Raw genomic sequence first — 15,772 nt, forward strand, 5'->3', positions numbered from 1 at the left:
CATGCTTGTCCTTGTAACTCCCTTTTCTGGAGATAACTATGCTCTCTTAATTTCCAGGTTATGATCCTATTATGCAACCAGCAAAGTTTCATATGTACCCACATTGACTACTGTCACCCACACTGCTACCTCCATCACAGCCGCTCCTGTGCTCGCCTCGTCCGGGCCATCAAACTCCTGTATGGAGACACAGTGGACTCTCTGCGGGAAAACACCACACTGAACAACGTGGCAAGAGGCAAAAAACAAAAGGAAGTGAGTAAGGGGGAAAAGCAGAATGTTTTGGGCTTTCTCTGGGCAGGTCATAATTACCTTCGAAGACTGCCTAATGTATTCATTTCATGAAAAAATTAACACAGTCCCTCCTAAACATAGCTTTGCTGTAAAAAAAAAACCAACACAGCTATTAAGTCATTTAACATTATGGAAGGAATGTAATCTGTATTGATTGGAGACAATCTTAGTTGTTGATGAGGTAGTTTAAAAGCTTTAACACCTGACTTTAATTTCAATGTTCTTTTATGGCCTCTACTTATCACCCCGTGGAGTCCAGTCTCTTTTTTTTTCATGCCTTTTGTCATCTGTTAGTAAGAATCACTCCTGAAATTCTTGCTAACATCTCATGTAATCTCTTTTAGATCTGAGCTCTCAGGGTTGTTCCAAGAATTGTATACATTGGTCTTTAATGTTACAGTCTCTTTGGTGATGCACTTTTAATGACCAGTTCAGCAGGAACCATTATGCCTTTTTAGGCATGCAAGTGGCACCTCTAACTGCAGTGGAAATACATTTCTGCTTTCAGGAAAGTGCCCACTCAAGCACCAACTTAATCATGTCAACAGTTTAACCACAGCAGGCAAACTGCAGTCATTCTGAATACTTGCAATGGCAGAGTCATTCAGCTACTTTGCAGTAACATGGAAAACAAAAAAATCATGAAACTCCCATGAAGGTTTCAGTTGGGTAGGGAGGCTATCATCCCTGGAAGCAACCAGTGATGGAGGAGGAGACAAATTCATAAGGTTTCTTCATCAAGTAGCAGATTGTTTATTTCCTGACAAATTCGAAAATGGAAGGGTGTTTGTATGGAAGAAAGCACAGAGCAGGTGAAACAGCAGCTCATGTTTCTGCTTTCCTGAAAACTGGAACCCTCATATATTTCCTCTGGCATAGAAAAGTAGTTTATCATTATTTAAAAAGGCACAGTCCTTTCCTCTACAGAAGGCAGGCTGGGGATGAGCAGCTGGCAGTGTTCATGAAAGATAGGAAAAGAACACTGTGTGCTGTTTCATCTCCAGCTTTGAATAGCAAGATAGAGATACACATTTCATCATCCATCAAATCATTAAAGCCTTTAAGCAAGGAAAAAAATAATTTGTGAGTCAGTAGGGTTTCCTACCAACACATACACTGTTTGTACAGACCTCACTGTGGGAGAGCAATTGATAATTTTTTATTTTGATAATCCTCCCTACAAGGGAGACATGGAGGTGCTGGAGCATGTTCAGAGAAGGGCAATGGAGCTGGAGAAGGGTTGGGAGCACAAGTCTGATGAGGAGTGGCTGAGGGAGCTGGGGGGCTCAGCCTGGAGAAAAGGAGGCTCAGGGGAGACCTCCTCATTCTCTACCACTCCCTGACAGGAGGCTGTAGTGAGGTGGGCATCGGCCTCTTCTTCCAGGTGACAAGTGACAGGATGAGAAGAAATGGCCTCAAGTTGCACCAGGGGATGCTTAAGTTGGATATTAGAAAACATTTCTTCTCCAAAAGGGTTGTCAAGCAGTGGAACAGACTGCCCAGGGAAGTAGTGGAGTTGCCATTCTGGTAGTTAACAGACGTGGATGTGGCCCTGAGGGACCTGGTTTAGTGGGAGGATTGGCAGTTCTGAGTTAATAGTGGGACTCGATGATTTAGAGATCTTTTTCAGCCTCAGTGATTCTATGAGAAGAATCATTGTTGTGCGCAATAAACACTGCCATTGGTAATATTTTGCAGGGGAAGTTTAGACTTTTTGCCTCTAACCTACTTGACTAAAATACATGTGTGTGCTACCTGTGAAGATTACACAGACAACATTCACATTCTTCATTTGATTCACTGGTTTCTGCCTTAACTTTTTATTGCAAAAACATTGTTAAAAAGAGAAGAATTTTGGCTATGTTGTCTCACTGATACTAGGTCTGTTGCCAGCAAAGAAGAGGGCTTTGTGCTGCAGCTCTGGCACCAGATGGCTTTTGGTGTACGGAAATTCCTCCTGTACCTGATCTCCTTTTCCACATTTTGGGAAATCTAAATGTGAACTCCACTTTCTTTTTGTTTCCTTCCAGTGCTCAGACAAGTCGTGCTTGAGAACTCCTTCCCTAAAAAAGAGGGTGATTGATATCAACTTGGAAGGGAAGAAGGACTCTGGAATGCTGAAATACATCAGGCACCAGGTACTGACTAGGCCATATGATAGTTGGGTAAGCTGATACTTAGATGTCAGGTTAGACTGCAACAATAGGGAAAATATATATGGATCTCTCAGCCCATAAGAAGACCTGTTCCTGAATATCAGTCAGTTCTGATATGTGTTTTCCCCATCTGAGAAATTTAAGCCTCTTAAGGTAACACAGTCAAAAATCCTTTAAACATTTAGCTTCATTAAATCATAGTCTGCATCTCTGTCTTTCCATAGGGACACGAGCATCAAAGCTGGGTATAGAAAAAATAAATATTTTTTAAAATGTAGAAAATCCACAATTGTGTTTAAATACAAACTATCCATTTACAGCAATAGTTTCCTTTGCTCTTACTTGTTCAGTGTCCCTGAAGAAGCAACAGGTTTTTATGGATCTGTATCACTGCTTGTACACCAAACGGTGATGAGTTGGGAAAGTTTGGCTTTCCTTTTGTTCCCTTTATTGGAGTTTTGGTGTTGTGAGGGACAAACAAAAGGCTCTGTGAACTAGGCTGCAAACATTGCTCTTGCAGTGTAGCCAAAAGCAACGTTCTTTTATGGAGCATTATCTGAAATGGCTGAACTTAGAGGTAATTGGTGGATAATCTGCAGGCCAAAACCAGGGTAAAATTCCTGCCTGTGGATGATTTGCATGGTTCTGTTTGTTGCAGGTGATGAGCCTCTCCCCTGCACCTTTGTCACTGCTAATCAAGGCAGCCCCTATTCTCACAGAGGAGATGTATGGGGACATCCAGCCAGCAGCATGGGAGCTCCTGCTCAGTGTGGATGAGCACATGGCTGGAGCAGCAGGTAAGAGAACAAAACCGTTTAGGATGGCTGCCCTGGCTGCACAGCTTGCAGCGGATCACAGGACCTTGCAAGGCAGCTTTGCAGTGGAGGAACCTGGATGCCACCAGGGTTTCTTCATGTGATTTTGTGCTCTGGACAAAAGAGATGGCCAGAAGGACCAGGAGGGCAATCTCTCTGAACACCTGGTTGTGGTGGATCTTTAGAAAGCATCAAAATCAGCATCTGTGTCCAGCTGGGTTTCTAGGCAGAGGAAACACAGTGATTCAGTCTGTCCAGAGTTTACTAAAGTATTCTGTATGCTTCCTGATGGAGCAGCCTTGTTTTCCTGCAGCGTTCAGGTTGCCTCCTGTCAGCACAGAGATGCTTTTAAACCAGTCATGAGTGAAATTTTTAGTGAGAAGATCAAAGGCATATTTTGTTTTAAAAACAGGTTTTCCAGAAGAATTTACAAGCTTCACGTGTCATGCTTTGTGGGTCCAAAAGCTGGAATCACACATGCTTGGTTTCATGAAGCTGCACAGTTTTCTCTAGGCCTGCTAGACTGGTGATCTCTTTTTTGGAGCCAAGATTGGGGATTTGTAGAGCTGCGATTTCTCCTTGCCAAATAAACACGTTATTAAGAAAACCAGATGATCAGATATTCTGTCCCTGCAGCTGCCATGTTCCTGCTGTGTGCTGTGAAAGTGCCAGAGGCCGTTTCTGACATGCTGATGTCCGAATTTCATCACCCCGAAACAGTGCAAAGACTGAATGCCATTCTCAAATTTCACACACTCTGGAGGTTTAGATACCAAGTGTGGCCAAGGATGGAAGAGGGAGCACAGCAGATCTTTAAGGTAAATAAGGCACATGAAGCACAATGGTGACGGTTTACAGCTTGCCTCGTGGGATAGATAGGTAATGACACACTGCTATGAAATTGCCTGGAACTGCTTAGAGAAAAAAAATGGTTGTGTAAGTCTCACTAGTGGAGGAGGTGGTGTGTAGAACTCCTGTATAAAATGAGGAAAATATAATATCAGAGGAAGAAATGTATGTCATAAATGGTGTTATGGTCCAGTGAGACATGGAGGCGGGAAAAATTTGCAGAGTTAATTAATGTCTTGTGTACTTGTGCTCATGTTTAATTAACAGTAATGAGAGTAATAGTCTGCTTTAACAAAATGTCTTTCTTGTTTTTATTTAGATCCCTCCTCCAAGCATAAACTTCACTTTGCCTTCTCCCGTGCTGGGTATGCCATCTGTGCCAATGTTTGATCCTCCCTGGGTCCCTCAGTGCAGTGGGAGTGTGCAGGATCCTATCAATGAAGATCAGTCGGTAAGCAGACACCATAAAAGTAAGCACTGTTTTTTCTCTATAGAAGTATTGGGGAAGTGAAGCCAAAAGATGTGGACCAAACTCTGAGATTGGCATTCCCATCCGGAAAAAAAATCTAGTATAGTCTGTGTAGTATACACAGAATTTTCTGCATGGTCATAAGGCTTTTCTGTTTGTTCACTGAGGTGCTGTAGCGCACCTTTTACCCCTGTGACAGACAGGAACTCAGATCTTAGGAGCACACAGCTGTTCTTTCTCCAAGAGAAGTTTGGTTCAGCAGAACTCCCTGACAGACCATTGTAGACATATCTTCAAGAATCTGCTCAGCTGGCACTAGTCTAATTTTAGAAGCCGAATTGCTAAATGTCAGAGATCTCTGTTAGAAAATCAGTGTGTCTGCATCTTCACTAACAGCTTCAGGCTGTGTTTCTGTCTGTTCTTCCCAACAGAAGTCATTTTCAGCCCGAGCTGTGTCGCGTTCCCATCAGCGAGCGGAGCACATCCTGAAGAACCTGCAGCAGGAGGAAGAGAAGAAGCGGCTGGGCCGGGAAGCCAGTCTCATCACTGCCATCCCCATCACTCAGGAGGCCTGCTACGAGCCGTCCTGCACACCCAGCTCAGAGCAGGAAGAAGAAGGTGTGCTCTGGGGCCAGGAACCGGCTGCCAGGAACCTGAGAGCGCTTCTCTCCAACACAGCGCTGCTCAGGGGGTGGTGTCCAGAAACACTGATTGTTAGTATTGGAGAGGTCACAACCCCATCCACTTACTGAAGAGTCCAAATCATTGAGAAAAAGTGTATTTAAAAATTAGTGCAAGAAAAACAGAGAACTTTGGACATTTTGAGTGCTCACTGTGTGATGAAGCCATTTACCCCACCTTTGGTGGAACTTGCCAGAATTTAGCATCTCAAAGCTCCCAGTATCGTGTGGGATTTAACAGAATGAGAATGTGCAACACTAGAAATGAAATGTGTCCTTCCTAACTTTAACTCTTAAATAATTAAAGGGTGAGAGATACTTTGGCAATATCTTAGGATATGCTCAATTGCCCCTGGAGTTCTCTATGGTGACTAGCGGGGAAGCCCAGAGGACCAGATCAACCTCAGTACCAAACTTTCAGACAGCCGAAGTTACATGGCATGAGTCATGAAAAGCTTAGTCTTTGGGTGAGGATTTTCACTGGTCCAGTCTAACAGAGCACACAGACTTCATTAAAGGCATTCCAACGTATGTGCCACTAGGTGAGTGCAGTGATGTTCAGATCTAAGCACACATAAGAAGTCTGTGAGTAGAAATCCCAGTTCTTAGAAAAAACAAAGCAATCTTGATGGTTAACAGGGAGTGGATGAGAAGAAGTATAGAGCTGATTCAGTTACAGTGTGATGCACCAAAGCACCCAACACTCTTACAGAACAATGTTCTGCTGGTTTCCAAAGCATGAACAAATTATCTGACTGATCTTTATAGATGTGAAGTTGTGCCTCTTGAGTGTTACCTGACTTGAACTCTCAGTGATCTGATTTGGTTGTAAGTGCTGTGCTTCAGAAAGTTTCCTAAAGTCTGTGAGCTGGATCTGGATTGACATTTCCTATTCTCTTTGTCAGTAGAAGAAGTTGCCAACCTGGCCTCCCGCCGTCTCTCTGTGAGTCCTTCCTGCACCTCCAGTACATCTCACAGGAACTACTCCTTCCGCCGTGGCTCCGTCTGGTCAGTGCGGTCTGCAGTCAGTGCAGAAGGTGGGTTGACTTCACTTTGGAGTATTCTCTTCTAGGATTTCATTCACTGGAAGCCCTTCCTGTTGCATAAAGCTGTGTCATTTCCTGTTGCCAAATTTGTTTCCAAGCTTGAGCCACTTTATAATAAATTACTGCCCTGCATTACTTTGTTCACTGCTGTTGTCACAATGTCTTCCCTTACCTCTCATGTTCAGTTTGGAGAGTAGTGCCACAGAGAACCCTCTAGCTGAAAAATGGTAATGAAAAGGCATTTAATCAGAAAGAACTGGTTGCCCACAAGAAAAGAACTTTAAATCGAAAAATTCTATATTTACAATGAAAATTCTTGATGAAGAAGTGGGCTGGAGGTTCTTTTTTCTTGGAGATAGCAGTAAACCTGTCGTGCTTGCACAGTGATCAGACAGCCTGTAATTTTGAACTGTTTGTACAGCCCCTCACATAAATGTTTATATAACCTGCCTGGATAGTACCACTAACTCCCCTTCTCCTCTTCTTATTGCTCCAGATGAAGAACACACTACTGAACACACCCCAAATCATCATGTGCCCCAACCCCCTCAGGCTGTGTTTCCAGCATGCATCTGTGCAGCAGTGCTCCCCATTGTCCACTTGATGGAAGATGGAGAAGTCCGGGAGGATGGAGTAGCTGGTACTGACCTAGATTAAACTTCAAGGGATTCTTGCACAAGTGTGGCAGAACCTCTTTGAAAGCTATTTGAAAGTAGATTTACAGCAGAAGTGTGATTTTGTAAGGTGTCTCCTTTTTTTTCCTCCATGATTTGCGTTTGGCTTTGAGGGTTTTTTGATCTTTTGGGGCCCCCAGTTCAAGAAAAATATTCAGAAGCTGAAAATGGTTTAGGGAAGGGGTTACCAGGATGGTAAGAGGTGTAATATAGGTGTTCTGTGAGGAGTGACTAGAGAAGCTGGGCTTGTTTGGTGTGATGCAAAGGAAACAAAAAGTTAGAGGAACACTAACTTAGAGGTTACAGCTTGGGAAGTTCAGGTTAGAAATTAGGAAGGAACTTCATAACCAGGAGCACAGTACAGTTTCTGTTGATTCTCCATACCGAGGGGTTATCGAGCCTGGCCAGTCAAAGCCATGATGACAGTTCTGTTGCAAGCAGGGCTTGGACTACAGACATCCAGAGGTGTATTCACACCAGCCTTTCTTTGTTCTGTGACAAATGGAACGCCACCTATACACAGCTTGAATATACTGGCTATGGTCTGGGATGCATTTGTAAATAAATAGTGCATTTTTCTGTATTTGTTTCTCTCAAATGTTTACAGATGGACTCTTGCCTTTACTTCCTTTCTCATCGCTCATCATGTCAGCTAATTGTGCATTTAACTTTCTGTTAAATTTTCTATTCAGTTTTGGTGGAGGTACTCAGCCACCTAAATAATGTATGTGTCATTTTGTGATTGGGAGCCACCTACTGAAAAAAAAATAACAAATAATTCTCTGTTGCTGTTAAGCTTCACAGGATTGCCATTAACAGCACTTCTGGGAATTGATCATCAACAAAATTCCCTGCTGACTATCTAATACTGTTCACCAATGCCAGATAAAATCACTTTAAAAATCACCATAAAAGTTAAATTTATGCATGAACAAAAGAGTAAATGGATTTGTTTTTCAGTTGCCGGATTTTGTCTGTGGTAGAAGATTAGGAACACTTGCATCTAAGTGTACCAGTTCAAGGCTTTTCCAAGGGAGGTGGTTCTGACCTTGTTTCCTTTCTCTCTCACAGTAAGTGCTGTTGCTCAGCAGGTCCTGTGGAACTGCTTAATTGAAGACCCCTCCACAGTTCTGCGCCATTTCCTGGAGAAGCTCACGATCAGCAATCGACAGGTATGTTCTTCCTCTCCCCAGGGGCTGTATGAATTGCTTAGGGCAGGGGAGCACAGCTGCAAGCAGAACCAATCTGTGGGCATCACTAGAGAAGAACATTTGCTATTATAAAGTAGCATGTCATCGTTTGGCCTCATTCTTTGTCCACGGATGTAAATGGGACACGGCTGATTTATCACCACTAAAAATCTGACTTGCTTTAAGCCAAGCTTTGAACAGCTGCTCAGTGAAGCACAACCCTTTTGTCCAACTAAATATTGACTCCATCCACACCACTCTTTTTGGCTTTCCCTAAAAGGTGGGTGTGGCCTTGTCTCTCCCTGGTTTATTAGACCCCTTCCCAGTGCCTGGTTAAGCTTTGTAGATAAAAGGCATACTGGTTCTGACTGGGTGGAAGGCAGCAAGATTCTCCCTATCACTTCCTCAGCTGCACACTTGTTGTATGTTGTCAGTAGCTGACAATGAGATTCTGTCCCCTCTACAACCCCTTACCATCACAGGAAATGGATTAATCTGCATTTAAGACTGGCAACCTCTAAAGGAAGGGCAGTTTGATTCTGCCCACACCTCCTACCCAGCAGTCACAGCTATTGAGCTGAACTGGATTCCACAGACCATCATCAGAGGGATTATCACAGGGAGAGGAGTGCAGAATCAGGATGCTGCAGTCAGTACAAATTGCCAGCAGGAAGTACTGGCTTCTCTGAGATAAAAACATAAACACACTGGCCTGGGTACTGTGCTCTGGGCCTTATTTTGCAATATGTGGGACCAGTCATATAATTCTAATTCATTCCCTGAGAGAGAGCTGAACAAGGGAGTATGGAAAAATGGGAAGAAACAAAACCAGAAAGGACAAAAGGGAGAAATCTGTTCTCCGTTTTTTTGATGAAAAGAAATGAAATTTGCTTTTCTTCCAGGATGAGCTGATGTATATGTTAAGGAAGCTTTTGCTGAACATTGGAGACTTTCCTGCCCAGACATCTCATATCCTCTTTAACTACTTGGTGAGCAGCTTGTGGGTCCCCTGTGCAGCCCAGAATCTCTCCTCTGCCTGCATGTGTGCTAAAAAGTTAATGTCACAATCTGCAAGGAAATAAATGCACTTAAGTTTTCCTATGTAGCTCATATGTGCTTCTTGCTGTGGGTGCAAGTCACCAGGCTTACACCAGCCTTTCAGTCCTTCTGGGGAGAGGAAAAAGGATCTGTAATGTGTAATTAAACCCCTTAAGCAATTTGTCCTGGATTTTTATGAACAACAGACAGTGAGCTGTTGACCAATAGAAGGATCCCAGAAACCTTTAATTATTTCACTTAATTTTCATTCAGAAAGTGGGTTGCTCTTAGAGAGCCCTGTTGAAGCAAACCTAGCAGCTTCTTTTGAGATTGTGGACAGTGCATTTGCTGCAGTTAAGAGATGAAGCAGACAAGATGTATGCTACTCCAGGGAACCTTCTGTTGTTTCTGAGGTCTCTTACTGCAGAGGTTCTCCCTTTTCATCATCTACCATGGCTTTTAAGGCTGTGCTGCAAGAGTACTTTTTGCCCCCAACATGCACCCTCCCTAGAAAAAGAAAGAACAGTACAGGCAGATTGCTCTTTAGCACAAACTTTCAGGATATGTTTAATAAGTTTAACCCTCTGAGTGAAGAAAGGCAGAACAATATTCTTATTCTGTGTTTATACAACGCTCTGCACAGTTAAAAGAGTGTGTACAACCTGTTATTCCTCTTACTTACTGCATGCAGGTAGGACTGATCATGTACTTTGTACGGACTCCGTGTGAGTGGGGCATGGATGCCATTTCTGCCACACTCACCTTCCTCTGGGAAGTGGTGGGTTATGTTGAAGGACTCTTCTTCAAGGACCTGAAACAGACCATGAAGAAGGAACAATGTGAAGTGAAGCTGCTGGTGACTGCCTCGATGCCAGGTATAGGTCTTTGAATCTCCTTCGCTTCCAAGTTCATGACCCACTCTAACAAAAAGGAGATCCACCAGAACTGGATCAGTAAAAGGCTCGTTAAAAATGGCTGCATATTGTAAGTCAGTTTTTCTTGAGCTGAGTATTCAGTCAGGAAATTCTACTGCTAATTCCTTGAGATTCAGGAAGCCACTTTGAAAGCTCTAAAAGAAGTAAACAGAAAGTGAATTAGAACAGTGTTTTCAACCCAGAGCTTTGTGCCACTTGGGCTGTGAAAGGCTGGCAGGACAATCACTGTAAGACTGTACCACTCAGACTTTGGCCATCACAAATCAGGCAAGAAAAACAGATTTGACCTTTCAGGTTTGTTCCTCCCTCAGAGTGACAGTTGCTGCTAAAGTCAGCTCATCCTTTAAGAACAGATCAATTTCTGATTAACTGTGGATGTGTGAGACTATGCTAACACTGCCTAATAGATTCCAGACAGGACTGACGTGGTCTGTCTGCCTGCCCAGGAATGAATTTTACCTATCACTTTTCCTCCATGGGCAGTCTCCTGAGACTGAGTTAATTAAAGAGGCCAGGGAGAACTCAACTCCCTTTTTTCCTTTAGGCACAAAAACCCTTGTCGTGCACGGACAGAATGAGTGTGACATCCCAACGCAGTTACCAGTCCATGAGGACACACAGTTTGAGGCTCTTCTGAAGGTAGGAGTGAGTTTTTGAACTGGACAAGCTGCTCAGTAGTACATTTACCTGCCATACCTGTATGCCAGCAATCCTGGCAATCTGCTGATCGTCCTGTTCCAGTGTTGGGGAGGGAAGTTCTGCTCACGGGAATTTCTGTCTCCCTGTAGGGGAGTTTGGCTGCAAGAAAAAGGATCCCATATGAAGGTATAATAGAAATGCTCTGAGCTCACAGCCCAAACCCTGTAAATGCAACTACATTTGAAGATGCTGCAGCTTATTGGGTATTTGCCCTGTACCTTCAATAAATACATACATTTTTTAAATGTTTGGTTTTATCAACACTAAAGACAACAGAATGATCAAGATCAGAGCAGATGTGATGGTTCAGTAGCCACACTGACATCCTGGGATCCAGGAAATGTGAGGTCTCTTTCCCTTTCTACCAAAAAAAACTTCCTGTATGGCTTTGACTGAGCCACACTGGAAACAGATTTGTAAAAGCCTTCAGTATGTTGAACTGTGTTAAATTTTAATGGGAATCACATCTCAGTGATTTGAAGGATCAGAACTTCAGTGTCTTTGCATATCACCTATCCCTAAAGCTTGATAAATACACAGTAGGGAAATGGAAGCTGCAATACCCACGTGGCTCATAGAGTCTTCATATGCTCAATATAAAGACATCAAAATAAGTAACATCAGTTTTCAGGACTGCGATACCAGCATGCCTTGATTATCACAAACATATTCAGGTACTTTATGATTAAAACCCAGAAATTAAAAAACAGAACAGTGTACGAGCCTGACTGAGGCATGCAGGTTTGTGCCTTTATATGTTACTAGACGGATATTCTTCTTTTGGGTGTTGTGGTCTTTGTACAGGACAACTAAAAAGTAACAGGATGTTTTGATTTCTTCTTTTTTTCAGGAGTGTTTGGAGTTTTTTAACATACCTGAAACTCAGTCTTCTCATTATTTTTTAATGGATAAGCGTTGGAATCTCATTCATTACAACAAGGTAAAGCAAAGATCAGGTCCAGGTGACTTTGTTGTTTCCATCTTGTCCCTCTTTAAATATCAGGGTTATCTAAAGAGAAAGCAAGCAGCCCATAAATAGGCAGAGTTCTGTCCTGTGAGCACCACATTTTGGGTGTTCAGTTGTGTGGGGGGTGAAAGACTGGAATTTGACAGAAGAGGGTGGAGGCAGAGGAGGAGTCCCTTGCTCTTAAGTCATTAATGTCTAGTTTTCACAGAAAAGAGCAAATTTCTCTTCTGTTTTTGCTCTTCCATGATGCCTGACACTGTCTGAAAGCCCCTGCCCTTCAGAAAGGGCTAAAGGGCTTTTTATTCTGTTCTCTTGTGTTGAGTGATGCCATTATGATTGCCTTTGTTTAAAATACACTTTTTTCCTTTCCTGGCAGACCTACGTCCGTGACATTTATCCCTTCCGTAGGTCCGTTTCTCCCCAGCTCAACCTGGTGCAGATGCATCCAGAAAAGGGTCAAGAGCTCATTCAGAAGCAGGTATTTTTATCGTGCCATCAAACACCTTTGCCCAGAAACAAACCCTGTCAATAAACTTCTTTTCCCTTTAAAGACCTTCACTCATGCTGCATGTAGATCGAGAACTTTGCTCTAGCTGCATCTGCAGAGGATGGTAATAAGCAGGAAATAAAAAAGGGGATGGGGGAATATGGTTATACATTATGCATTTGTGTTGAACAGTTGTATTGTTCTGGTGAAAAAACCAGCTACTGTAGTTAGCTGTTACCCTAGCAATGTGAGTGTAGGAAAATATCATCAGGAATGGTTATAAAAAGCAGCTATAAAGCTGCTTAAGAGCTCCTAGCTGCTAAAATAATGGAAAACATAATTAATGCTGTCTCATATGTGTATAGCATGGAATAGGGAAATATTTCATATGCTGCATCTGCCAGTAGAAAGTCTATAAAAATCTGAAATTACTTGGGATCATTTTGTTTACTTCTCCAACAGAAATTACTCTCACTCTGGTTCTAGGACATGTGTCCCAGAAGAGAATAAGTTTGATGCATCCTGCACGATCCAAAAAGATTTAAATGGCCTGTCCAGTTTTGTCAGGGTATCATTTTGCTTTCCACATTTTTCTGTTTAGAATACTTAGAGGTCGAAATATTTGTAAGGTAAAACTTACATCAACCATCTAGCAGCCTCTCGGTAATCATACAGGATGTTGCTGGCAAACATCCAACTTTGCAAAGAAAGCAGCTCTGTAGCCACTGCCCACAGAGCAGCAATCCATGGAAAAGTACTTTCTTTATTGTTGATTGATTGAGCACCCAATTCTGAGCTGAGTGCTCTTCAGAGCAAGGTCACAGCAAGGCAGGACATGTGAAGCTGGGCTTTGTCACATGTTAAGCCACATGCTTCCATGTTTTGGCTTCTTCCCTGTAGCTAACAGCTGCCTCAAAACTGCTTCCAAAGACAGTTGTTTCTAGTGCAAAGCATCACTCTGCCTCATGGTTACTTTTGAAATCACAATAGGCTAGTCCTACCAGTCACAAGTTCAAAGGAGCCTGGTAGAATGGAACTCGGTTTCCCAGCTGGTGTAAACCAGAAGCGATCGTCTCAAATCAAGAAGGATTTTGGTCTAGTTTAAGACCTTGCAGAAAGCAACTGCAACTGCAAAGCTCTCAGTTTGGAGTTGGTTTGCCTCTGACCACACTGGCAAAGTTTACATAAATCTACAGAAGATCACATGGCAAAGTGTTTGACAGTCACTCAGGGTCCTCCAGAAGGCTGAAATAGAAAATGTTGTTAGAAACTTTTTTACAAACACGATCCATCTTTGCAGGGCTGGACTGAAGAACAGTGGTCACATCAATCCTAGCCAAAGGGTGCAGTGCTAGCCCTGTGAATTTCTGCAGGATCCTCTGGGCCACGAGAGGAATCAAACATAGGGTGAAGAGCTTTTTGATCAGACTGATTCAGATCCCGGTCTCTTTTTTTCTGTAAGGTGTTCACCCGCAAGCTGGAAGAGGTGGGGCGAGTCCTGTTCCTGATATCCCTGACGCAGAAAATCCCTCCTGCCCACAAGCAGTCCCACGTGTCGATGCTCCAGGAGGATCTCCTCCGCCTGCCTTCATTTCCCCGCAGTGCCATTGATGCCGAGTTCTCGCTCTTCAGTGATCCCCAAGGTACGGCCCTTTGGCTTTCTCTGGGGCTCTACAAGGCCGAGAAGGTTTCGGTGAGGTACTTCATTTGCCCACAGGCTGGCAGCATTACTGAAAGCTGATAAATCTCTTCCTGGGGACAGCACAGCAGCAGGAAGGGCTTCACTGTTAGAGGTCTCCAGACAAAGCTCCTTTCTTTAGACACAAATGAGAATAATTTAATTACGTTTTAAAATTATGCATGATCCTACAACTGCTATGTCCAGTATCATAATTGCTCCTAAAAAGGATTTCTTGGAGCTCTTTGCCATGTAGTTTGAGGAAGCAATGGGCTTCTAGTGAAGACTGGGCAAATTCTGCAGCTGGGATGTAGAAACTGCCCACTTTTTAGAAACTTTGCTCTTAAGGACTTGAGGATTAAACAGGCCTCTGTTGCAGGATGGTAAGCATTGGCAAGTTCTGTAACAGGCCCTAAAGGCACTTGATTTCAGAAGCATTATTGTAACTCTGCACAGATGATGTAACTCTGCATAGTCCTGTCACGTGTGGGACACCTGGAGGATAAAAATGGAGCATAAATCCACACTGCTATTCAGGTTGTGTGAGGCGGATGATGCACATACAAACTCACATCTTTCACTTTTTAAGAGGAGAATTTCCAGCCAGCAGAGAGCAGATTTAACAAGCTGTGTGAGATTCGTTATTCTCTGTCTTCATGTTGGTGCTTTCAGTCAAGGTTTGTTCAAGCCCTCTGGGCACTAACAAGGGTACAGGATGGGTGAGATAATTTTTAAAAGCCAGAACAATGGTCACTGTCGTGGGATGGTTCTTTGGAGAGGCCTTTTGGCCTCTGGGACTGTGACGAGGCTGGCTGCGGTGGACGGAGTTGATTGCTGTCACCTCTTTTCCCCCCCAGCTGGGAAAGAGCTCTTTGGTCTGGACACTCTTCAGAAGAGCTTGTGGATTAAGCTGCTGGAGGAGATGTTTCTTGGCATGCCCAGTGAGTTCCCCTGGGGAGATGAGATCATGCTGTTCCTGAACGTCTTCAATGGTGCCCTGATCCTGCACCCCGAGGACAGTGCCTTGCTGAGGCAGTACGCTGCCACCGTCATCAACACAGCCGTGCACTTCAACCACCTCTTCTCCCTCAGCGGGTACCAGTGGGTGCTGCCCAGCATGCTGCAGGTGAGCCACCCCCAGGAACCCCGCCAGGGAATGCTCCTGGGCCAGCACTGTGTCACACTGACGGAGAGCAGGCTTAGGTTAGAAACGAGGAAGCTCCCCTGTGAGGGTGGTGAGGCACAGCTTGCCCAGGGAAGCTGTGGATGACCCAACCCTGGAAAAACTCAAGGCCAGGTTGGACAGGACTTGGAAGGACCTGGGCTGGTGAAGGGTGTCCCTGCTCACAGCAGTGGGGTACAACTAGGTGATGTTTAAGGTCACTTCCAACCCAAACCATCCGGGGATTCTATGATGGAACTGACACTTAATGGGGAAATTTAAATCTGCTGAATCCTGGTGAGAGCACAGATTGTGCAGGCCCCAAGAAGGCAGCAGATCAGGGTGAGATGGCCCAAATTAGCTTTCCCTTTTCTTCTTGGGTAAATGGCTACATTTTATATTCTTGTTTGTGCTAAGTAAATGAATGTCCATTTCCCTTACTCTATACTGCCACACAGAAATGTGAAATTTCTGGACAATTTTTGGACCTTGGGTCTCCCTCGGTGGTTTTTCCTCCATGGAATTTGGGGAATAGTTGAAATATATAAGTTTGCTACTTGCTGATTGAAACAAAATTATATTCACTTTTTAATTATGACAAGCTGTATGTTGTCTTTTCCTGTGAGTGATGAC

General features: G+C 43.6%; 1 protein-coding gene across 14 annotated transcripts in view; it reads left to right on the plus strand.

Moving 5' to 3' along the window:
- The window catches only part of UNC80 (unc-80 homolog, NALCN channel complex subunit), a 117,303-nt gene that overhangs the window by 63,191 nt on the left and 38,340 nt on the right, over window positions 1-15,772 (plus strand). For 12 of the 14 annotated variants that reach the window (XR_003571658.1, XM_027887805.1, XM_027887810.1 and 9 more), the window contains 16 exons: window positions 58-255; window positions 2,325-2,432; window positions 3,109-3,247; window positions 3,902-4,083; window positions 4,434-4,565; window positions 5,015-5,201; window positions 6,169-6,300; window positions 6,806-6,949; window positions 8,055-8,155; window positions 9,076-9,162; window positions 9,903-10,086; window positions 10,691-10,785; window positions 11,696-11,785; window positions 12,189-12,290; window positions 13,762-13,942; window positions 14,835-15,103. Coding sequence is in view for 13 of the 14 variants with exons in the window: in XM_027887805.1 (XP_027743606.1) it covers window positions 58-255; window positions 2,325-2,432; window positions 3,109-3,247; window positions 3,902-4,083; window positions 4,434-4,565; window positions 5,015-5,201; window positions 6,169-6,300; window positions 6,806-6,949; window positions 8,055-8,155; window positions 9,076-9,162; window positions 9,903-10,086; window positions 10,691-10,785; window positions 11,696-11,785; window positions 12,189-12,290; window positions 13,762-13,942; window positions 14,835-15,103 (2,331 nt within the window). In the remaining variant the exon portion in view is untranslated. The remainder of the gene's footprint in view (window positions 1-57; window positions 256-2,324; window positions 2,433-3,108; window positions 3,248-3,901; window positions 4,084-4,433; window positions 4,566-5,014; window positions 5,202-6,168; window positions 6,301-6,805; window positions 6,950-8,054; window positions 8,156-9,075; window positions 9,163-9,902; window positions 10,087-10,690; window positions 10,786-11,695; window positions 11,786-12,188; window positions 12,291-13,761; window positions 13,943-14,834; window positions 15,104-15,772) is intronic. The other 2 variants (XM_027887806.1, XM_027887813.1) reach the window with 1 other exon arrangement.

Source organism: Empidonax traillii, unplaced genomic scaffold, assembly GCF_003031625.1.
Source record: "Empidonax traillii isolate 1590-97213 ecotype Southwest subspecies unplaced genomic scaffold, ASM303162v1 scaffold223:size1722714, whole genome shotgun sequence".
NCBI lineage: Eukaryota > Metazoa > Chordata > Aves > Passeriformes > Tyrannidae > Empidonax > Empidonax traillii.